The 25077-nt window shown below is 41.0% G+C and overlaps 1 protein-coding gene across 3 annotated transcripts in view; it reads right to left on the reverse strand.

Moving 5' to 3' along the window:
- Nucleotides 1-25077, reverse strand: part of LOC130914937 (E3 SUMO-protein ligase PIAS1-like) — a 134201-nt gene that overhangs the window by 33926 nt on the left and 75198 nt on the right. For all 3 annotated transcript variants that reach the window (XM_057834556.1, XM_057834538.1, XM_057834547.1), the window contains exon 2: nucleotides 12229-12724. In XM_057834556.1, coding sequence (XP_057690539.1) covers nucleotides 12229-12724 — 496 coding nt within the window. The remainder of the gene's footprint in view (nucleotides 1-12228; nucleotides 12725-25077) is intronic.

Here is a 25077-nt window from a genome sequence, read left to right on the forward strand (position 1 = left end):
TGAGAGGGTAATACATGCAAAAAGTATCTTTGAGGCAGTGAAAAGGTTCTAGATAACTAAATAAAAACAAAAATAGTGACTACTCGCCGCTTCTAACCGATGTGCGCATGCGTGTGGATGCATGCGCAAGCGCGCTTAGCATTGTGTAGGACGTTTCGCCGCATAGTAAGGAATGGACGAACACCGGTTCTCATTAAAGCATATCAGTGTGCATGCAGAAAAATGCCTAGATTAGTGTGTTCTCAATCTAGCAGCTGGCCCTGCTATTCTTGTCAAGGTAAATAGGTATTTTGCAAGCTGTGCCAATTACAAGGGCAACACCCAAGTCAACACATCTGCTAACAGCATGTGTAAGAGCATTGAAAATTGGTGGAAAACATAGGTGTTCAATGTGCACCAAAAACAAAGGAGAAAATTAAGTCGTTATTTGCCACCGTGTGTTCATCAGTACACTTTGGATTTCTGTTTTGTTCTATCCTCAAAAATGAGTTCATAGCATAGTAGGACAAAAACATTTAATATTTAAGTCTATGTCATTTAACAGTTTGTCTTTTCAAAGATAATATCGAAGATTAACGTAAATATCAAAGATGACCTTGCATGGAATGCCAATTTCCTTACCGTTTCATGGTTAAGATAGATCAAAATGAGTGTGTGACCAGGTAGAAGTTTGTCATCTATGTTATTTTTAATTAATTTTCACATGGTTTCGTAGGTCAAAATGCTCTGCAAATAAGATGGCAGGATTTGAAAACTGTGAAGGTGTGATGTCACACCACACTTTTCAAAACTCTTGTTAACCTCATAAAATGACATCAAAGGTTATGTGAAAAATAAAATGCAGGGTGACCTTTGAAGTCATATTAGTTTTATTGTTATTAACCAAATTCATAGCTTTTCAGCTACTGAAATTACCACAGCGGTTAATATTAGGATTGCAGATATAGAACATTTTTAGATTTTATTACTTTAGCAATTATTTCATTTATTAAAAATTCTGTTACATATGTATTTTTTAAATGAACATTTATGGCAAAATTCTGATTCCCTGGAATAAGTGTTAATTAAAGTGAGTGACGTTGAACTCACCAACATTGTTGAAACTAAGGCTGCAACGACTAATCAATTAAATTGATTAAAATATATTAATAAATGAGTTGCCCACGAATTTGATAATCGATTTTTGGTGACAGCTAGGAGCAGTCCTGTTTGGGTCCTTGTTTGTATGTACAGTAATATCAGGGTTTCCCCAAGGATTTCTTTGAAACTGTGGTGATGGTGGGCTGCATCGAAGGCGAAATTGCTTCATATCATGACTAATTAGAATTTTTTTAACAACATTTATTTTTCCAAGAAAAACCATAACAAAGATCTATGTCAAATATTTCATGCTAATGAAATATTTTAAAACGTGACAGTCTATATTTACGATGGAGTATTAGGGCCAAATAAATAAATAAAATGACTACGAGATTAAATTTGCAACGAGGAGGAAAAAAGTATTATTACGTAGGAGTAATGTAGCTGTAAACCGCTACGCACTTTACATACATGTACCTTAGCTGGGAGCGACGACGAAGCATTAGCATAAATCATTCTATGGATAATAATTTGATGCAGATGAGGCAAGAGAAAAAAAGTTGAACTATTACTACGAGAATGAATGTCGAATTAATAGTATGAAAATAAAAAACATGATTAATATGTAGGGCTAATGTAGCTGAAAAAGCAGCTACGTACTTTATGTATCGCGTTGCCGCCTCCGTTAAAATCAATATTAAGAGCATCTTGTGTTTTACAATAAGTTTAACGAATAAGGAAATCCTTAATATTTTGACTCATCTACAGCAAAATTATAATCAATTGAAGGATTTATACTAATGCTTCGTCGAAGCTCTCAGCTACGGTACATGTACGTAAAATGCGTAGCTGATAACAGCTACATTATTCCAACTTAATAATACGATTGTTTTTCCATGTAGCAATAGCACGACTAACATCTCTTTTTTTTTTTTTTATTTGGCCCTAATATGCACTACATTACCACAACAATAATAGTCCTTCTGTTAACGGACCCTCGTCCATTGACAACTTAAATACTTCAAAATACTCATCAGAAATTACTACCAGTGACATCGGCAACGATCCAATGCTATGCTAGGAAGCAACATACACCAAAAAGAACCTGAACGTTATGTCAATCTCAATACTAAGGTCGTTTTCACAGGCAAGATTACATTCATTAACTTGAAATACCTTTCTGTGGATTTTTCACCCGACTCCGCGCCAACATACTCACGCTTGCAACGGGAGAACCGATGTGATTCTCAAAATAAAGCGTGTAAAGGAATAATTTGTGTTTGACGTGCTATTTCAGGCAACGTCTGGCAAATAGTGCGTAAATAATGAGCTATAGATATTAATTTGGACGGATTGTTAAATTATACAAATTATAAATTACAATATCTTTAAAAAAAAAAAAAAAATCTAATTTGCAAGGCGTGGCAGCATTTATTTTGGAGTGGAAAAGATTTGCGCCACAATCTTATATGTGTAGGGGAAACCCTGAATATAATGCTACGCGCGTGCCAGTGATTACACCAAGAGAAAGAGTGCATTGCTACACTCAGGTTGGGTTGCTAAATCAATATTACGAAGTGTCAAGAGTTAAATTGTCTTTTGTGTTGTTAGATCTAGTGTGCCTCCGTCAGAGGTGAGTAAATAAAGCCAATTGTATTGTTTGTATTATTTGCTGATGAGACGTTGCTCCTTAGCACGGAGCACTAAGCTAGTTAGCAATTATGCTAAAGTGTCTTAAGTGTCCGTTTGTTTGTTTTGGAGTAGCAGATTAGCACTTAAGTTATTGGTAGATAGTAAAGTTGTCTCAATTCTTTTTATAAAGAAACCACACACATAAACCCATTAATATACAGTGGGGAGAACAAGTATTTGATACACTGCCAATGGGGGCAGTGTATCAAATACTTGTTCTCCCCACTGTAAGAGCTTAGAGTTTAGCTTCAACACAAACTCCCATTTTAACTGTAAATTGTCATACAAAAGACTGCTTTGAAATTGGATTTGGATTGTATTTATGAACCACTGTTTGACAACTGTTTCGTTTGTTTTAAAGAAAATAAATGAGTCATTGACACAATTTTTATCAGTGCTTTGCCCACTAGAAAAAAAGGTAAATCAGCAGCACTTTTTTTATTTGAATGAACAGAACTTTTGTTTGATTTGTGTACTGAGAAATTCTTTTAAATGTTTTGCTCTCAGAACCTTTATTAAACATTTTAACAAGATTTATGTACATAAGACAGTAAAGTTGTAGACTACGGTTAAGTCATAAAGCTGTAATGAAATATTATTTTTGAAGGAAATAGTAATCTATTTTATCTTCATTGTTATAAATTAAACATTGCTAAAACAAAAGTTAAATTGTGAAGGTCATTGAAAAAAGTGACATCGATTAATTGTTTATTTAATCGTCCAATTAATCGATAGTTGCAGCCCCAGTTGAACTATTTCTTGGTAATGATTAATGTGATGAGCTATTAGATGTAAATTCTATTGCTGCTTCAGGTTCAACTAAAGTTTTTTATTTTCTTTCATTTATCTTCAGTACCGCTTATCCTCACAATGGTTGCAGGGGTCCTGGAGCCTATCGCAGCTAATAGGAGGCAGGGCACACCCTCAACGTGTTGGATGTTGACAAACTGTCACAATCATAATCACATGGAAAATTTGGAGTGTTCAAGTAACATAGCCATCCATGTTGTTAGGATGTGGGAGGAAACTAGACACAAAAAACAAACTTTTTCAGGAAGTGATTCACAAAGTCAAATGATAAACTTGATAATAACATTACAGTATGCTTGTAACAATTACCAATAATAGGTATTATCACTTCATTTTGGTGTAAATAATAGACATCAAATAAGCAAATGAGGCAATTCAATATGACAGCAAAGGCCGAGTTACGCTTCCGCGGCAGACCTGCGCCGTCAAGGAAGACCCGTTTTACGACTTTCCGCCGTAGCCTCTCTTGTTCCTTCACAATTTTCTGACTTCGCGTCACGTCAACGTGTGTGACGTCGTGAACATGGACTGTGATTGGTCCGCTCAGACTGTTGTTTCTGGTTCAGCGCGAAATCACCGCCATTGTCAAACATTTTTGCTCCACGCAAAAATGGACCAAGCCGACAAGAGTGTTATCAACGAAGAGCAAGTACAACAACTTCTAAAATTTCTCGTCAAGACATTATGAATGGCAAGCATTTCGTGGCAGTATATTGCTGAAAATACGGGGCTGGATGTCAGCCAGCGATTGAATAAAAAAATAAATGAACCACCGAGACAAGTATGTGTGCAAACCGAATCGAATGGCCACCCCAAGCGGTGACCAGTCGGCCAAAAACTGCCAGCTTTTTATCACTTTCTGTCGTATTTTTGGTTGGTGCATTTCATCATTTATTGTGTTCATATGTATGCTGTGAGTCTATGACTTATTTATGTGTCACAGTTCTAGTATTTGAAGAATAAAGCACAGGTTTGGTGTCAAAAGAGTTGTTTTGATGTTTTATTTTCAACTAGACAGTTCACACACTTGATACAGTGGGGCAAATAAGTATTTAGTCAACCACTAACTGTGCAAGTTCTCCCACTTGAAAATATTAGAGAGGCCTGTAACTGTCAACATAAGTAAACCTCAACCCTGAGGGACAGAATGTGAAAAAAAAAAAAAAGAAAATCACATTGTTTGATTTTTGAAGAATTTATTTGCAAATCATGGTGGAAAATATGTATTTGGTCTATACCAAAAGTTCATCTCAATATTTTGTTATGTACCCTTTGTTGGCAATAACGGAGGCCAAACGTTTTCTGTAACTCTTCACAAGCTTTTCACACACTGTTGCTGGTATTTTGGCCCATTCCTCCATGCAGATCTCCTCTAGAGCAGTGATGTTTTGGGGCTGTCGTTGGGCAACACGGACTTTCAACTCCCTCCTCACCCCGTGGCATCAAAATGATAACAAGAACGGGGAGCAAAAATCCCAGAACCAAACGGGGGGACCTAGTGAATGACCTACAGAGAGCTGGGACCACAGTAACAAAAGCTACTTTCAGTAACACAATGCGCCGCCAGGGACTCAAATCCTTCACTGCCAGACGTGTCCCCCAGCTGAAGAAAGTACACGTCCAGGCCCGTCTGCTGTTCGCTAGAGAGCATTTGGATGATCCAGAAGAGGACTGGGAGAATGTGTTATGGTCAGATGAAACCAAAATAGAACTTTTTTGGTAGAAACACAGGTTCTCTTGTTTGGAGGTAAAATAATACTGAATTGCACCATACCCACTGTGAAGCAGGGGGGTGGAAATATCATGCTTTGGGGCTGTTTTTTCTGCAAAGGGACCAGGACGACTGATCTGTGTAAAGGAAAGACTGAATGGGGCCATGTATCGAGCGATTTTGAGTGAAAATCTCCTTCCATCAGCAATGGCATTGAAGATGAGATGTGGCTAGGTCTTTCAGCATGACAATGATCCCAAACACACAGCCAGGGCAACAAAGGAGTGGCTTCGTAAGAAGCATTTCAAGGTCCTGGAGTGGTCTAGCCAGTCTCCAGATCTCAACCCCATAGAAAATCTGTGGAGGGAGTTGAAAGTCCCTGTTGCCCAACGACAGCCCCAAAACATCACTGCTCTAGAGGAGATCTGCATGGAGGAATGGGTAAAAATACCAGCAACAGTGTGTGAAAAGCTTGTGAAGAGTTACAGAAAACGTTTGGCCTTCGTTATGGCCAACAAAGCGTACATAACAAAGTATTGAGATGAACTTTTGGTACTGACGCAATACTTATTTTCCACCATGATTTGCAAATAAATTCTTTAAAAACCAAACAATGTGATTTTCTGTTTTTTTTTCTTTCCCTCATTCTGTCTCTCATGGTTGAGGTTTAACCATGTTGACAATTACATGCCTCTCTAATATTTTCAAGTGGGGGAACTTCCACAATTAGTGGTTGACTAAATACTTATTTGCCCCACTGTATATCATCAATGATTGAGAGTGTCTCGGGGCTTTTATGATAACGTGTTTACCATCGAGTCTTACAATGCAGTTTGGGAAGTTCCATCGCCGCCAAAAATCTGCTATGGCTTCCCACTGGCTGGTTGTAGGACACGGCAAAAAAAAAAAAAAAAAATCTGGCTGGAGGGCTGTCCACAATTCTTTGCAGACCTCGGACAAAACGCTGGTCACATAGCTCTTCGCCAGTTTGAAGCTAGCCGCCACAGCTTGCTGGCTTCCACCTGAGCCTTGAATTCATGATGTGACAGCATCAACAGTCCAACGGACCACCTCCGAAACAGTCTTCTGCGTCGCCTGCGCTTCAACATTTGTATGATCAACATTTTTTTTTTTTTTTTTAATCAACATTTGTTGTTCAATGTTGATGAGCTGAAGAGCCACATTCAAGCGTTTTATCTCCGTTAGCATTTTTGCATAGCAGTGTAACCGTAAAAAAAAAATAGAAGTCGTCAAAAGTCCCCCAAAACCCTACAAACACAATGCCACACCCCTCTAGTGACTTGGCGGTGAATTACAGAGCAACGCCGCAGAACTATCGAATGCTCATTGACACCGCAGTTGCTTCGCCGTCCCCGCAGTGTTCTGATTTAGAAAGGGTCTGTGTTTTCTCTTGATGTAAGAGAACATCAGTCATGTTAAACTGATCTTTCCCCTCTACTTTTCACCTTACCCCTGGTATGAGTTGTCATCCTCTGCAATTTCTCACTGTCCTCTGCTCTACCTTCTGCTACCTGACTTTCCTAACCACATCAATGAATCTCATCTTTTAACGAAGCAAAATAATTTCCCCTAATACATCATATTGTTATTTGTTGGCTTTGCAGATTCCATTAGGGCCAAGATAACCACAAAATGAAATGCCTCAAATTCTTGTTTTGAACACTGCAAGTCGCTTCGAAGTGAAATGCAATGAATAAAACCAACCAATTAATGATAAGACCATCAGGCATACTTGCATATGATTGGCTAAAATTGTAGCGGCATTGATAAAATATCTGTGCCCATTTTCAGGAAATGCTGGCTTTTCTTTGCTTTTATTGAAAAATTCTGGCAATTTTCAATTTAGCAAACAAGATTCTTTATGCTGATATGCACATTAAAGACATGTTTTCTTCTCCTTTAAGAGGAGGACTGTCATTTAAGCATTTTATGACACACATGGCAATACTCTCTGAAAGGGCATAAACAAATGCAGCAGAAGGAGTGGGGGTAGGGATTTAGTGAAAATGATATAGTGGCTGAGGCAAAAGGGGATGCAGAAACAATTGAGAAAGCAGTATGAATAACAATCAATGGACCTGAGTGAGGCATACTGTGTGTGCATCATCAAATGGTAACAGCGCTCTCTACCTTATAATTAGGTTAAATATGGTGATCACATGAAGCTGAGCAGTCTTTTAAAAGCATTCACATCTCTAGTCTTATGAAATTATATGCACCATCTTCAGGTTTTTTTTTTTTCTCACTCGCCCTTTTCCTCACTGTGGAGAGAACACTTATGCATTATTAATATGAAAGTATGTCTGGTTTTGGAAGGAGCCATATGAGCAGACGTACTGTATCATCGTGTGAGAGAACACAATGTCTATGTGCAATTCAGATTCAAATAGAGGGAACAATGTATTCTGTGGCACTGTTGTGCGTGTGCACAGTTTCACTTTGAATGCAAATGTTTGCATGCAAAGTGGACGATGGCAGGCGGAGTAGTACAAAAAAAAACAAAAAAAAAACAGAAGGAACAGATAGAATGTACAAAATAAATGTATTCTACAATAAAAGGAGAAATGTTGCGACGACAGCTCTGTGGCAACTGTGGTTGTACATGCGTTGGCTGGAAAATAAATCACATGACAGTTTCTTACTCCATTAAAATGCTAATGATGAAATATCCAGACAGATTTTCATGATTTCGGAATACATTACAAAGCTACAGCAATTAAATGCTATACCAAATGAATGGTTGGTCACACTGTGGATGGGAACTCAATGTAACGTTAGATCTCAGTAGTAATACATTTTCGGCAAACTAAAAAAGCGTTTCCAACCGAAACCGAAAACCAACTGTTAGTCTTATTCACAACTAATATTTTCGGTCACCGTTGGTCATTGGTGTAAAATAATAAAAAATAAAAATGCCATTGTATTTAGTGGGTGATTATTAGTAAATTTTTAAATTATTGGTCTCCTTTAACTAGGGATGCCCCCAATCCGATCACATGATCAGAAATCGGCCTGATCGTGCCAGTTTTCAGAGGATCGGAATCGGGTGAAAAGGATCGTGTTTTTAATTTGAAAAGAAATAAAAAATACGTATATTAGGTAGGTGGTAGGATGGGAATTTTGACTAATTTCCCTGCCGACTAGTCTTAGATTTTATTTGTAACGAGTAGACTTGTCTATAAGCAAGAAAACTCACAACTGAATACACATATTAAAGAAAAACTTTAAAATGCAAGAGTTTTGTGTATTTACGGGCTATTTTAGCCCAAACATTCAGGACAGGTTGTACTATTTGTATGTAAACAAAAACATAAAAAATAAAATAATAAACAGCATATTAGGGCTGCAGCTATTGAATATTTTAGTAATCGAGTCTTCGACTGAAAATTCTATCGATTAATCGAGTAATTGGAAAAAATGTTTTTTTTTTTTTTTTTTTTAGGTAAAGAGCAATTATACATACACATGAGAAAACAAAGACATTTAATCTAATAATGAACCATTTTCAGTCAGTCAATGTCTTCATTTTCAATGTTTATTGTTGAAAACAGCCAACAACTGTATCTCAGCTATGACTAGAATAAAAAGAGACTAATTCACTAGTTTCACTCAAAAAACGTCTGGAGCTTATAAAAAAAACTTCTTACCTAAAAATGTCATCACGCTTGATAACACACATTACTTAAAAGTTAGGTGTTTTCCCCACTTGGCTCAAATGAATTTCCATTTGTGTCAAGCTATTTTTAAGTTCCAGTTAAGTTTTAAGTTAGTCTAGACCAGTGGTGTCCAAACTATTCCACATAGGGCCGCAGTGAGTGCTGGATTTCATTCCTACTAAACAAGACAACATCTTTTCACCAATCTGGTGTCTCACAAGTGTAATCAGTTGACTGCAGTCAGGTGCTGCTTGTTTTAGAACAAACTTTACTGGTTAAACTGTCTGTGCTCGATTGGTAGGACCAAAAACCAGGACCCACAGCGGCCCTTGAGGACAGGTTTGGACACCCATGGTCTAGATTGTAAATCCTGATAGGATTTTGAGTTTTTGCAGTGTTCAAAATAAATGTATGATACCTGCTGTATTGGAGCACATTAGGGACCAGCGCTACTTATTTCATCCTAAAATTAGAGATAAAATTGACAGTTACCTTTATTATGTTTTTATTTTACACCCTCATCACTCTACAGCGCTATGTTTTACAGATTAAATCAGTACTTCTCAAATAGTGGGGCGCGCCCCCCTGGGGGGGCGCAGAGCAATGCCAGGGGGGGCGCATGTGACCTCGGGGAACATGTTTTATGTGTTTTTTTTTTTTTTTGCCGTACTGGAATAAAGTGTACTTGCACATCCACTCAGTAGGTGGCAGTGGCGCTCTCATTTTCAGAGTGCGCGCAGTATTTTTGAACTAAGGAAGAGCACTCAGCACACACAGACAACAGATATGAAGAGCAGTGTGCCACCGCCGTTTTCGAAAGCCGTTTTCCGACCGGACTCACTCACGCAGCGACCCACTGTCTTGTCCGGTTCTCACGTCGCCGCCCGAGAAGTGCCATTTTCGGCTTGGGATCGTCACGACGACTGCCCTCACCTACGGTTCTACCTCGGCCGCCGTGAATGCGCTTTTTTCATGCCGTTTGCCTTTTAGCTTTGACTTTTAATACAGTGGGTGATGATGAAAGACCACTGTTTACTGTGTCTAAAAATAATTATAGCAGACAGCAAGAAGCCAAATCAATTAAGACGCCACTTAAAGACATTAGACCCCAATCTCATTGTTAAGCTGCTTGATTTTTTCAGTGAAAACGTGCCGAATATTGCCAACAATCGTCCTGCTTTGTCAGTGTTATATCAGTAAGCCAGTGAGCATTGTTAGCATGTTAATTGAAAAATAACTCCACATCATTGCAAAGGAGGTAAATACTGTGAGCAGCAAAAATAAAAACTGTCCTGTCCAAGGACACTTTTTCCCCCCCTTTTATTCAGATTTGTTTTTTCGGTCAAATTTTTTGGCACATTGTCCTCATGAGTGAATGTTTCTAATCAATTTTAATTTGGTATTATTTACTGATTTTATTACATTTTATTTTTCTGTATCAAATGGTCAAAAATGTACCTTGAGTGTATTTTTTAGTTTGGATGTGAATTTTTTTTTTTAATTCAGGCAAATTGATGCACATCAAGTCTTCTCTGTTACAAACAAAACAATGTTTATAATAAAGTTATACTTTATTATAAGTTGATCTATGTTACTTTTTTTCTTTATTAGAAAAAAGGGACACAATGTTAGGCAGATGCGTATTTATAATAGTAATTTTATAGACAAATGATACTATTTACAGTGGCGGCAGAGAGTTTGGGGGGGGCGCGAAACATTTACGTCTTCCTTGGGGGGGCGTGACAGAAAATAATTGAGAAGCACTGGATTAAATAAAGCCTGTATGTAAGACACGTTAGCCACGCATCAACAGTAGTCATAATTAATACAAACCTAGCCCTCCGCAGGGCTAACGTTACGTGAGCAAGGGACAGTAACGTTAATCTTATTTATTAGCGCTGAGAATTCTACTGCTTTAAGATGGCGGCTGTTTACTAACGCCACCGAGTCTGTCATTTCGCATCTAGTTCTATATACATGTGATATCTATGAGATGCATCAGACGCTATCTGCTACCACCGTAGCATCATGCACGTGTAGTTTTTAGCAACGTTAGCATAGTTTTTAGCGGCTGTCAGCTGCAGTCAGGTATTATTGCTTATTCCTTTACGCACGTGATGTCAGCGCGTTGTCCCGCATTAAAAGTAGTCTGGGCAAATTGTGATGCTTAAAGCTGGCAAAATTAAACGATTCCGCAAGGCTAATAAAATTATTCGAGTCAGTTTTTGAACTCGAGTTACTCGAGTTTCTTGAGTATTCGTTTCAGCTCTACAGCATACAGTGGGGAGAACAAGTATTTGATACACTGCCAATGGGAAAACCCATTGGCAGTGTATCAAATACTTGTTCTCCCCACTGTATATACTATGTACTATATGTACTGCTACTATGTGTATATACATTATGTAGTGCCCAAGACAGTGCGTTTCCTTGTGCACTGCCCATCAGCCAGCTAACATTGTATGTCCTCCAATAAAACACAAGGTTGCTGTTTTCTTGTTATTATATGGAATTTGTTGTGATTAGGCATATTTTTGCCCCCCAAAAGGTAAGACCTACGTTTATTGAGACAAAATGTTCAAGCTTATCATCTAATGTTGCCTGAGCATGCATTCGCAAGTAAGTACAATAATATGTGGATTGACGAGTGTCTGCAGCTTTATTTGTAACTTTCTGTGTATCTGCGTAATTAGCCTGATTAGCATAGTACAGACGATAATAAGTACAGTGCACGGGGTGGATACTAGTGCAGGGGACAGCAGGCAGGGGAGAGAGGTGCAGCTGAATCTGAGCCGAAATAACCCAATTTAAAAATTTTTTTTCATATTGGCTGGTCAGATTAAAAAAAGGCCGATACAGACTGACGTCAAATCTCCAAGTATCGGCGCTGTTAATCGGCCCGGCCGATAATCGGTCTATTTCTAATAAAAACATGGTCCATGCAGCGTTTTAATGTTTATTTATGAGGGCAATAAAACTAAAACTCGAAGGGCATTATCTCCCGTTTTACTTAGTCTATTGGCTGCAAGTGAAAACGAGGATGAATCTCCACTTTTGCATGAGGGGTACCGCAAGCACGTGGGTGAGTTCATCAAGTTACAACGCTTGTGAGATGGCGTGCGCACAGGACGCGCCAGCGCATCCACCGATTTTATAGGGTTAATCACCTGTTACCTCAATAATGGCCCAAATGGCATAACTAAACCACCTGACATTAAAAAAAAAAAAAAAAAAAAAAAACTCTTTAAAAGCTCTTACCTAGACTGGTTGGCTTGATGAGCTCATCCAACATGTCATAAAATGGCAACCTCTGGAGCTTCACATCTGGGTGGACGGGGTGCAGTGGGACAGCGGCGGACAGGTGGTGCGTCAACCCAGTAAGCTCGTGTTTCCCCGGGCCGAGCAGCGAGAGGGGTATTAAGGCAGCAGGTGACGGTGCTCCACTGTGACCGGCGTGACCCTCGTACGCCAACTGCGTCAGGCCAGCGGGCAAAGCAGCTCCACCTCCTCCAACCATCCCCGCTGTGGCTGGGTGATGTGGTCCGGGCAGGGAGAGCTCGGAGTGAGACACCATTTTTGCAGGAAAGCGTCTGCGATACAGCTCTTTGATCTTCATATGCACGGCGGGGCTACAGCCTGCCTTTAGTAGATGCAGCGCCTTGGTTAGAAGCTCATGCTTCCGTCCGTGCTTGTTGCGCCCAGCATAGCCCAGCAACACCTGGAGCTCAGACACCCGCAGGCTCATCACCATTTGCTAAAGCAGACACAGTGAGAGAAAGAGAAGAATCAGAATAGTGCATTATGTATGGCGTGCATTGTAGCTCAAATGTACTATCAGAGTGAAAGGCTAGGATTTAAGATAAAAAGTGTGGTAACTCGTCAACATTTAACCACATCAGACGGATAAATTTGGATTTTCTCTTTTTCAAGTCTCACAGATTCAGTTTGAGCTGGACGATTAATTGATCGAGATCGTTTATGGAAATGTGTCTCTTTTTGCTAGTTCATAACATGTAAATTTTAACACTTAATATTAAAGATGATGCTAATTTTAAAGAAAAAATGTTAACCAGGTTGCCTGCCAGTGACAATGATGGATGTCCAATTAATTTAAACTAGGAGGAATGGCTGTGATTGCTCTTCTTTCAGTGCCATTGACAGTGAAGACATCCAATCCATTTTGACTACGAGTCAGTCAAAATGGATCGGACATCGTTGGACGTTAATGGGGAAATAATCTAAAATGTATACACAGACAAATTCATATGCAGCGCAGCAGGAAGAGAGCACAATAAAGAAAAGAAAAAAAGAATAAGAAGATCAATGCAGTGTGTGCTTGAGTCGATTTTGTAAGAAAAAAACATTTGTAATTTGGAGGTATTTTGGATTTAACACAACAAACATGTTTCGCCACTTAAAACACCACCACCACGTAAGGAGTGCAGCGCTATGAGAATGAATGTAGCCACTTTTCAGCCATCCCAAGTGAAGCCCAAAAAAAGGTTGAGTGCCGATACATACAGTAATGTCATGCCATATACACAAAATGTGTTCTTTCAGAAAATGGTTCATTCGTTGGACAAAAATGCTACACACTACTTGACCGATCGCATTTTTGTGTGGCAATTCCAAAACTCATGAATGAAATAAAACAAATGTTGAATCAAAGTTTAGAGAAATTGATCATTTTGTCACAACCACAGATTTGTGCATGGTTCAAAGATCCATGCACACGAACTTCGAACTTAAAACACGATACCAATAGGCAAGAGCATAGGTTTGCATAGGGACGGTAGGGACATACTGTAACAATAAAGGCATTCTATTCTATTCTACTAATTTTAAGGCAACATGATTTACATTATATAATGAATTCACTTATATAGGTCATTTAGATTGTCTTCCCATATGTTGTAAGGACAGAAATGACCCTACCATTATTAAGAGAAATATTTTCATTATGTTCAGACTTACATTTATCCCCTTTCCATTTCTGAATGTGCTGGTCCATTTTTCTTCCTCAAACGCACGTTTGATTGGCTGATGACTTCACCCCTTCCACACGCACATCTACGCACACCACGCACACGGAGCCAGCCCCGACACAGAAATACAACATGCCGCCTCCTCTCTCCCTTCGAAGAGGAGGGATATTAGAAGTTCTGTTTTGGCCAGTTGCAGCCACTGTAGGTAATGTAAAAATGTTGTGGAGGTGGGAAGCACACCGCTAATTTTGCTACTGAAAGTCCGACCTGCATCACGAGTTAGCATTACATTAAACTATGTGAACTTGCTAACCTGCTAAACTCGAGTAGGAAGCTGCTGAGAGAGAAGTGTCCTCCTGTATGTGTTTTGTGCTGTTAACGTTAATTAAACTTTGAGAAATGCAATGAACTTCAACTATGTGAACTTGCTAACCTGCTAAACTCGAGTAGGAAGCTGCTGAGAGAGAAGTGTCCTCCTGTATGTGTTTTCTGCTGTTAACGTTAATTAAACTTTGAGAAATGCAATGAACTCTGCCGGAAACTATAGAACCAGAAAACCGTCAGCATGAAGCTGCTTAGAGAGAGAGGTTCCAGGACGTAGTCTGTGTTTCACAGGAAAGTGTTGACAGTCAAAAAAAAAAAAACACATGCTGATGCTTTTCTTCTTGTATACGGCCTGGTTTAGAATGAAAGAAGGCTAGAGCATGTTGTGACTTTACACTTTTGAAATTAAATACGTATTAGTATATTTCATTCATCAGCTAAAATGTATGTATGTATTTTCTAAATTATTTTCATTTGCAGCCTCTGCAAATATCTTGCAACCATACATTGTTCATAATTAAGGTAAAAAGTTTAATTTATCCTGATTTATTTATATTTTAATATATTATCTCAATCCACTGATGCACTTTAGAGATGCTTGTGGACAAAAGCAGTGGTGAAGGAAGGCTCCATTTTTATTTATTTTAGCTAATCCCTGACTAAGACGTTTTTTCAATTATATCGAATACATTTTTTTTAGACAGACAATGTTAGGTGGTCTAAAGGTAAATGTTCTTTAGTTTTCTTGCATTCCTGGATATTTACGAGATTATTAACACGTTTGTATTTATTGTGTATGCTAATATAATGTTTTCAAATATTGCAATTTAAATTTGCTAATAAAATCCAGAATTTTATTCTGGAAGTTTTAAAAATCATGAGTAGTTTTTGAAAACAAAGGTTGGAAACAAATGGTTTATTACTTGAACCAATACACATGAAAGTTAGTATAAGTCAATACAGATTTAATTTGCATTTATCATTTAGTCTATCAATTAATAAGGATCATATTCATGAGAAATGTAGCCCTGACCCCCGTTCACCCAAACCATTTGATCTTATTGATTCCCCATCCCCAGCAAAACGTGTACATGCAGCGTATGCCTTTATATCATCCCTACCAATGTTGGGACCAAACCTATGCCCTTGTCCACAGGTATCCTATTTCCCTGAGGATCATACTGAGGATAATACTACTATATACTGTACTTTTCAGACTATAAGCTGCTATTTTCTCCTCATTTTGAATCCTGCGTTTTATAGTGCACAGCAGCTTATTTGTTGATTTATTTGGGTTAAAAGGTAACACTTTATTTGACAGCGGCGTCATATGACTGTCGTAAGATGGCATAAGTATGAGATGACACTGTCATGGGCATTAATAATGGTTATGATAGATGTCTTTAAGTGTCATCTGGCAAATTTTGTCACGAACTCCGATTATGTCCAGTTCGGATCTTTTAAATCCAGTCAAAAGTGAGATAATTTGCCAGATGACACTAAATGACATCTGTCACAGGCATTTATTTATGCCGGTGTCATGTCATAATTATGATGATCTTATGACAGTCTTATAACGCCGTTGTTAAATAAAGTGTTAGCGGTTATTATCTTTTGGTGCAAATATCCTATAATACAGTGAGGACAGTTGTGGTGCAGTTTATCTATGAAAAAATGCTGTTTTTGTGTCAAATTTGATGGGTGGCGATTTATAGTTTGGTGTGCCTTGTCGTCCGAAAATTAAGGTAGTTTACTGAAACCGTAGTGATATTGTTATCATATCATTATCAATAGGGGTGTGAGAAAATATCGAAAAGGTGATACATCATGATATTTTGCATCCTAAAAGGTTATCGATATGCTCATGCCAAGAATCGAAATATCGTTTAAAAAAGGTGTCAATATTTAATTAAAAAAATAAAATAAAATAATAATAATAATAATAATAAGGAACCAACAAGTTGCTAACAAAATCTTCCACCATAATAATGTCTCAGTTAACTCTACGGCTGACTGACGGCGCTCGATACCCAATCCATTTAGACTGGGAGGGGCGAAAGAACGTTTGTTCATTCGAAACCAGAGCATTCATAATTATGGTTTCCGATTTTCTTGACATTTAGAAGTCACTTTCTGTTCATTTTATGGCATTTACAGGTCACTTCCTGTTAAGTTTGAGTCACTGCCCATTCATTTGGGAAATTCCCGGGTCACTCCCTTTTCTGTAACCCAAAATCAAGAAGAAATGACCATAAAACGCCCCAAAATCAACAGGAAGTGCCTGAAAATCAACAGGTGAATGACCTGAAATGACCCAAATTCACCTCGTCGCCTGGCGTTGGCTGCCACTGACAGCCATAGAAGTGGGAGGGGCCTGTTTGAAGTGGGAGGGGTTCCTTCGCTGCCACCCTTCCAGTTCAAATGGATAGGACGTCTATTAGTGATAAACTTACAGCAGAAGGATGACGATAGCTTGTCTTTCTGTTTATATGTTGTTTTGTAGAATAGCCTAGAATGATTCCCTCAATAATCGTTTCATCGCCATATTGCGAGTTCACAACAGCAACTCAATGATTAGTGCCAAATCCCAAACTGTGTGTTGAATTCTACCTAACTATATGTTGTCCGAACTTTTTAACCTCACACACCAGCGCAGGCGCCATCCCTGCCAGAGGGTTGACATTCCACATCCCTAGAGCCAGCTTCTGTAGCCAAGGATGGGACCGCAAACTCCCCACTGTGGGGTAGGCGATTGGTGATCTAAGACCAGGGTAGGGAAAACCAAGTTCATTCATTCATTCATTCCTTTTTTTTTTTTTTTTTTTTTTGCATAGAGATCATGGGAGTCTTGCTTGCCTGTCTGCCATGGGTGATCCTGCCAGGGGTACAAAGCTTCTGGAAAAGGCAAGGCAAGGCAAGGCAAGGCAAATTTATTTATATAGCACAATTCAACACAAGGCAATTCAAAGTGCTTTACATCACATGAAAACCATAAAAATCACATTTAAATCAACACAGCGTAAAAAACCAAGACAAAAGATCGCATTTAATCACAGAATAAAAATAAATAAATGAAAATAAAACAAAAATAGAAATAAAGCAAAAACTACTACTAATAATAATCATTGAAATCAGCAATGGAGATAAGCACAAGAGGAATAGAAGGCAGGTAGATTGAAATATATAGACAGTTATGGATATGCAGTGCTAAACAAAAGCGTTTTTAGCCCTGATTTAAAGGAGCTAACGGTTTGAGCATACTTCAGACGTTCGGGTAACTTGTTCCAGAGGTGAGGAGCATAATAACTAAATGCTGCCTCACCCTGCTTGGTTCTTGTTCTTGGAACATGCAGAAGACCCGTTCCAGACGACCTTAGGGGTCTAGATGTCTCATAGGAATCTAACAAGTCAAGCATGTGTTTTGGTCCAAGGCCATTAAGTGTTTTGTAGACGAGCAGTAGTATTTTATAGTCTATCCTTTGACTCACTGGAAGCCAGTGTAGCGATTTCAAAACCGGTGTAATGTGGTCCAGCTTCCTTGTATTTGTGAGGACTCTGGCTGCAGCATTCTGTACTAGCTGCAGCTTCCTGACTGATTTTTTATCAAGACCTGTAAATATACCGTTGCAGTAGTCCAATCTGCTGAAAATGAATGCATGCATAAGTTTTTCCATGTCTTGTTGAGTCAGAAGCCCCTTAATTCTGGTTATATTTTTTAGGTGGTAATAAGCGGATTTAGTGACGGACTTTAGATGGCTATCAAATTTTAGGTCTGAGTCAATAATTACGCCAAGGTTTCTGACTTGATTTGTAGCTGTAAGTGACATTGTGCTAAGTTGGCTGCTTATCTTTGACCTTTCCTTTTTTGGCCCAAAAATGATCACCTCTGTTTTCTCCACATTTAACAGGAGAAAATTCTGGCACATCCATTCATTGATTTGATGAATGCATTTACTCAGGGAGACTAAGGGACTATAATCATGTGGGGACACAGAAATGTACAGTTGTGTGTCATCTGCATAGGCGTGATAGGAGATGTCATACTGTTCCATTATCTGAGCTAACGGAAGCATATAGATGTTAAATAAGAGTGGTCCAAGAATTGACCCTTGAGGGACTCCACACGTGAATTTGGTTCGTTCTGACTGATAATTTCCGATTGACACAAAGAAATCCCTATCATGTAAATAGGATGTGAACCACTGAAGAATAGTGTCAGTAAGCCCTACCCACTGTTCCAATCTGCTGAGTAGTATGTTGTGATCAACCGTGTCAAATGCGGCGCTGAGATCCAATAGTAGCAGAACAGATGATTTGCCTGCATCGGTATTCCGACGAATATCATTTAGGACTTTGATAAGCACGGTCTCGGTGCTGTGTTGTGGCCGAAATCCAGACTGAAATGAGTTAAAAAGATTGTTTTGGATCATAAAAGTCTGGATCTGTTCAAACACAACCCTTTCGATAATTTTCCCCAGGAATGTCAGATTTGATATTGGCCTGTAATTACTAATGGTTGAGGCATCCAGATTAGGTTTTTTTAGGAGAGGTTTTATTACTGCAGTTTTTAAAGTCTGAGGAAACTCTCCTGTTTGGAGGGAAGTATTTATAATCTGAAGTATGTCTGGGGCTATGCAATGAAAAACAGTTTTGAAAAAGTTTGAAGGAAGGATGTCAAGGCAGCATGTTGTGGGCTTTAGTTTCGACACAATTTCTGTTAAAGTGGCATAGTCCAAGAGGCTAAACTGTCTAAGATTGACGTGGGGGACATGTTGGGAGGCATTTAGTGTAACATTTGTTAATCCGGAGTTGCACACAGTCTGTCTAATCATTAGTACTTTGTGTGTAAAAAATGCTGCGAAATTATTACAGGACACCTCAGATGCCAATTCCTGAGGTATTGATGCTTGTGGGTTTGTCAGTTTGTCAACAACAGAAAATAGTGTGCGAGTATTGTTGGTGTTTCTACTAATGATCTCTGAAAAATATGATTGTCTAGCATTTTTCAGTTCCTGGTTGTATTTGCGAAGACTCTCTTTGTAGATATCATAAAAAACTAGGAGTTTGTTTTTTCGCCATCTGCGTTCTGCTCGTCTACAAACTTGCTTTTGTTTTATAGCTAGTATGGCATTTCTCCAGGGTGACCTCTTCTTTCTTGTTTTTGTCTTAATCGGGGCAATAGTGTCCATTACAGTCATCACACCGGAACTGAAACTATTTACAAGTTCTTCCACTGGAGCTATTGTAGGGGTTAATAATGAGGCATAGGCCTGTGTGAATAACGCACATGTGTTATCACTTATGTAACGCTTCCTAATACTCCTAAATATTCCTAAAACCCTCATTCATTGGGAAATCTTTAATAGTCGTTTTTTTTTTTGTTTTTGTTTTTTTTTTCCTGTCCATAGCAATGTATTTTTTTCAACAATTAGGTTAAGCATCATAATTATGTTGGAAAATGTTTGGGATTATTTGTCATGCTCCTCCGTGAGTCATCACCTTATCGTGGTGGAGGGGTTTGCGTGTCCCAATGATCCTAGGAGCTATGTTGTCTGGGGCTTTAAGCCCCTGGCAGGGTCACCCATGGCAAACAGGTCCTAGGTGAGGGGCCAGACTAAGCATGGCTCAAACTGACCCCTTATGACGAGAAAAAGAAATGAACTCCAGTTTCCCTTGCCCGGATGCAGGTTACCGGGGCCCCCCTCTGGAGCCAGGCCTGGAGGTGGGGCTCGAAGGCAAGCGTCTGGTGGCCGGGCCTGTCCCCATGGGGCCCGGCCGGGCACAGCCCGAAAAGGCAACATGGGTTCCCCTTCCCATGGGCTCACCACCTGTGGGAGGGGCCAAAGGGGTCGGGTGCGCAGAGAGTTGGGCGGCAGCCAAAGGCGGGGGCCTTGGCGGTCCAACCCCCAGCTGCAGAAGCTAACTCTTGGGACATGGAATGTCACCTCTCTGGCAGGGAAGGAGCCTGAGCTGGTGGGTGAGGCAGAGAAGTTCCGACTAGATATAGTCGGACTCTCCTCCACACACAGCTTGGGTTCTGGTACCAGTCCTCTCGAGAGGGGTTGGACTCTCTTCCATTCTGGAGTTGCCCACGGTGAGAGGCGCCGAGCAGGTGTGGGCATACTTATTGCCCCCCGGCTTGGTGCCTGTACGTTGGGGTTTACCCCCGTAGACGAGAGGGTAGCCTCCCTCCGCCTTCGGGTGGGGGGACGGGTTCTGACTGTTGTTTGCGCTTATGCACCGAACAGCAGCTCAGAATACCCACCCTTTTTGGAGTCCTTGGAGGGTGTGCTGGAGAGCGCCCCCTCTGGGGAGTCCCTCGTTCTACTGGGGGACTTCAACGCTCACGTGGGCAATGACAGTGAGACCTGGAGGGGCGTGATTGGGAGGAATGGCCCCCCCGATCAGAACCCGAGTGGTGTTCTGTTATTGGACTTCTGTGCTCGTCACGGTTTGTCCATAACGAACACCATGTTCAAACATAGGGGTGTCCACATGTGCACTTGGCACCAGGACACCCTAGGCCGCAGTTCAATGATCGACTTTGTAATCGTGTCATCGGACTTGCGGCCACATGTTTTGGACACTCGGGTGAAGAGAGGGGCGGAGCTGTCAACTGATCACCACCTGGTGGTGTGTTGGCTCCGATGGTGGGGGAAGTTGCTGGCCAGACCTGGCAGGCCCAAACGTATTGTGAGGGTCTGCTGGGAACGTCTGGCAGAATCCCCTGTCAGAAAGAGTTTCAACACCCACCTCCGGCAGAACTTCTCCCTTGTCCCGGGGGAGGTGAGGGACATTGAGTCCGAGTGGGCCATGTTCCGCACCTCCATTGTTGAGGCAGCCAATCGGAGCTGTGGCCGTAAGGTGGTTGGTGCCTGTCGTGGCGGCAATCCCCGAACCGTCAAGCCGGATTCCGTCAAGCTGAAGAAGGAGGCCTATCAGGCCTTTTTGGCCTGTGGGACTCCGGAGGCAGCTGACAGGTACCGGCTGGCCAAGCGGACTGCGGCTTCGGCGGTCGCCAAGGCAAAAACTCGGACATGGGAGGAGTTCGGCGAGGCCATGGAAAACGACTTCCGGACAGCTTCGAGGAAATTCTGGTCCACCATCCGGCGTCTGAGGACAGGAAAGCAGTGCACCATTAACACTGTGTATAGTGAAGATGGTGTACTGCTGACCTGGACTCGGGACATCGTGAGTAGGTGGGGAGAATACTTCGAAGCCCTCCTCAATTCCACCGACACGCCTTCCTTTGAGGGAGCAGAGTCTGGGGACTCTGAGGTGGGCTCTTCGATCTCTGGGGTTGAAGTCACTGAGGCGGTTGGTAAGCTCCTCGGTGGCAAGGCCCCAGGGGTAGATGAGATCCGCCCGGAGTTCCTAAAGGCTCTGGATGTTGTGGGGCTGTCATGGCTGACACGCCTCTACAACATTGCGTGGACATCGGGGACAGTGCCTCTGGATTGGCAGACCGGGGTGGTGGTCCCACTTTTTAAAAAGGGGGACCGGAGGGTGTGTTCCAATTATAGAGGGATCACACTCCTCAGCCTCCCCGGTAAAGTCTATTCAGGGGTGCTGGAGAGGAGGGTCCGTCGGGAAGTCGAATCTCGGATTCAGGAGGAGCAGTGTGGTTTTCGTCCCGGCCGTGGAACAGTGGACCAGCTCTACACCCTCGGCAGGGTCCTCGAGGGTGCATGGGAGTTCGCCCAACCAGTCCACATGTGTTTTGTGGATTTGGAGAAGGCGTTCGACCGTGTGCCTAGGGGAGTCCTGTGGAGGGTGCTCCGGGAGTACGGGGTACCGAGCCCCCTGGTAAGGGCTGTTCGGTCCCTGTACGACCGGTGTCAGAGTCTGGTCCGCATTGCCGGCAGTAAGTCGAATTCGTTCCCAGTGAGGATTGGACTCCGCCAAGGCTGCCCTTTGTCACCGATTCTGTTCATAATTTTTATGGACAGAATTTCAAGGCGCAGCCGAAGCGTTGAGGGTGTCCGGTTTGGTGGCCTCAGCATTGCATCTCTGCTTTTTGCAGATGATGTGGTGCTGTTGGCTTCATCAAGCCGTGACCTCCAACTCTCACTGGGGCGGTTTGCGGCCGAGTGTGAAGCGGTTGGGATGAAGATCAGCACCTCCAAATCCGAGACCATGGTCCTCAGCCAGAAAAGGGTGGAGTGCCCTCTCCGGGTCGGGGATGAGATCCTGCCCCAAGTGGAGGAGTTCAAGTATCTTGGGGTCTTGTTCACGAGTGAGGGTAGGAGGGAGCGGGAGATTGACAGGCGGATCGGTGCAGCGTCTGCAGTGATGCGGACTCTGCACCGGTCCGTTGTGGTGAAGAAGGAGCTGAGCCAAAAGGCGAAGCTCTCGATTTACCGGTCGATCTACGTTCCTACCCTCACCTATGGTCACGAGCTGTGGGTCGTGACCGAAAGAACAAGATCCCGGATACAAGCGGCCGAAATGAGTTTCCTCCGCAGGGTGTCCCGGCTCTCCCTTAGAGATAGGGTGAGAAGCTCGGTCATCCGGGAGGGGCTTGGTGTCGAGCCGCTACTCCTCCGCGTTGAGAGGAGCCAGTTGAGGTGGCTCGGGCATTTGGTTCGGATGCCTCCCGGACGCCTCCCTGGAGAGGTGTTCCGGGCATGTCCCACCGGCAGGAGGCCCCGGGGTCGACCCAGGACACGCTGGAGAGACTATGTCGCTCGGCTGGCCTGGGAACGCCTTGGAATCCCGCCGGAGGAGCTGGCTGAAGTGGCTGGGGAGAGGGAAGTCTGGGCTTCCCTGCTAAAGCTGCTGCCCCCGCGACCCGACCCCGGACTAAGCGGAAGATAATGGATGGATGGATGGATGGATTATTTGTCATATTCTTCATATTAGAAAATCATAGTATTTGTGTATATTTTTTTTACACATTGTTTGTCAACTATTTTAAGAAGCAGACAGCTTTATTATTTTAAAAAAAAATGATGAAGGGGATGTAGCTTCTAATCAGAATACATTAAAATAATTATATTTTTAAATTTTTATTTGAAAAATCTATGTTGATGAAATACCAATATTGTAAATAAGCCTCTACTACATCATAACTTATGTATCATTGTCCTGTTTTGGTTCACATAGAACTACTGGTGTACGATAATTATTGGTCCGATAATTATCGGTCCGATAATAGGAGTTATGACGTCATCCCGATAAATCCAATAACATTTATAATAGGACCGTTATTACGTACTGTTCTGGCTTTGCAGTTTACACAATAGTATGGGAAATCAGTTGACCATTTGCGGGGCATTGCTCCCTCCTGCTGGCCAGAATGATTCAATGCACCTATTTTTTGTTACAGTAGTTTGGTTCAATCACTTACACATTGCGGTGTCTAGCCGTAGTATTGACAGTCGTGAATGCTTTCTGTTACATTTCCGCCTCGGAAATATATGTAAGTAATTTATGTTTACTATAACATATGGATGTGCAAAATATGTTTACTTCTTTGGTGAAGGGTCATATGTACAGAACTTCATGAGTTGTGTTATAGAAGCCAGCCAATGCTTTAGTAGCTCAAGCCAGTGTGCTATGCTATACATATAATAGTTGTGTATATAAGTGTATTGTGCAGTTTGTTGTATATTGAGTATTGAATATGTGTATTTTTCTGTTGTACTTTCACAATATTAAGACGAGTGTCTTCCCATAAAAGCAAGAAAAGACCAAGCCTTGTGGTTCATGGAAGTGCATTCATTCTTAGCTGGCTGTCGGGCAGTGCAGAAGTGAAACACACGGTTTTGTTCATGTCATTATGAAAAATCTGATGAGATCAAAGGCAAATCTATGTTGAATCCACCACTACTTTTTTATTTTTATTTTTTTAAAAACCTCCAGGCGTTCAAAAACTCAGGTTATACATTTAAAAATTATATATTTATTATCGGTTATCGATATCGGTATTGGTTTTGAGGAGCGGGAAGTTATCGATATCGGTATCGGTTTCAAAAAATGGATATCGTGCACCCCTACATAGAACTACAGTTCTATGTTCATTAAAATACACCCTGCAGTGATCATCAGTCACCGGATCGGGGACTGAGCCATTCAGCAATGCAGACCTTAATCCAGTTTGAAGTCTGTGTAGTAAGCTAATGAGGGCTGGGCACAATTTGACAGATTTGGAGCGATTTCCCAAAAGAAGGGTGCACAAATTTACACATCATGATATGCCATCCTGATAAGACTTTTATCAAGAATAGTTGAACGCTGCAATCAAAGTGCTTCAAGTAATATTTTCAGTATAGGCTCACAAATGCAACTAAGATGATGTATGTATTCTTTTGTAAAATTAAATTGTGCATTCCATAATGTAATATATATATATATATATATATATATATATATATACTGTATATATATGTATTTTGTTTTAGTGTATCTTCGGTACTGTACATTATACCCAGTCACAGTTACGGAATTCAGTATTGTGTAGAGAAATCCTGCAGGGTTTAATTAAGATTCCTTTTGACGCTGGTCTTTGCATTTAATTGACATTCAAAATCAAACATGACAGCTTCAGGCTTTTTAGTGACCTCATCATACTTAAAATTACTCAAGTGCAACAAACCCTTTTTCAATGCTTTGCCATCCATTTTGTCAATCAAATCACTACAGAGGGAGCGTTGATAAATACATTTTCTTAATGTTTCCCAAGGGGCTTTCGAACATCTACCTGCTAAGCCTAAATGATATCTTGAAACCCTTTAGGTGGGACTGTAGTTCACGAACAACATTAAAGGACACGGTATATGAGAAGTGCTTATGCTAT

The sequence above is a fragment of the Corythoichthys intestinalis genome, chromosome 1 (genome assembly GCF_030265065.1).
Source record: "Corythoichthys intestinalis isolate RoL2023-P3 chromosome 1, ASM3026506v1, whole genome shotgun sequence".
In the NCBI taxonomy this organism is placed as follows: domain Eukaryota; kingdom Metazoa; phylum Chordata; class Actinopteri; order Syngnathiformes; family Syngnathidae; genus Corythoichthys; species Corythoichthys intestinalis.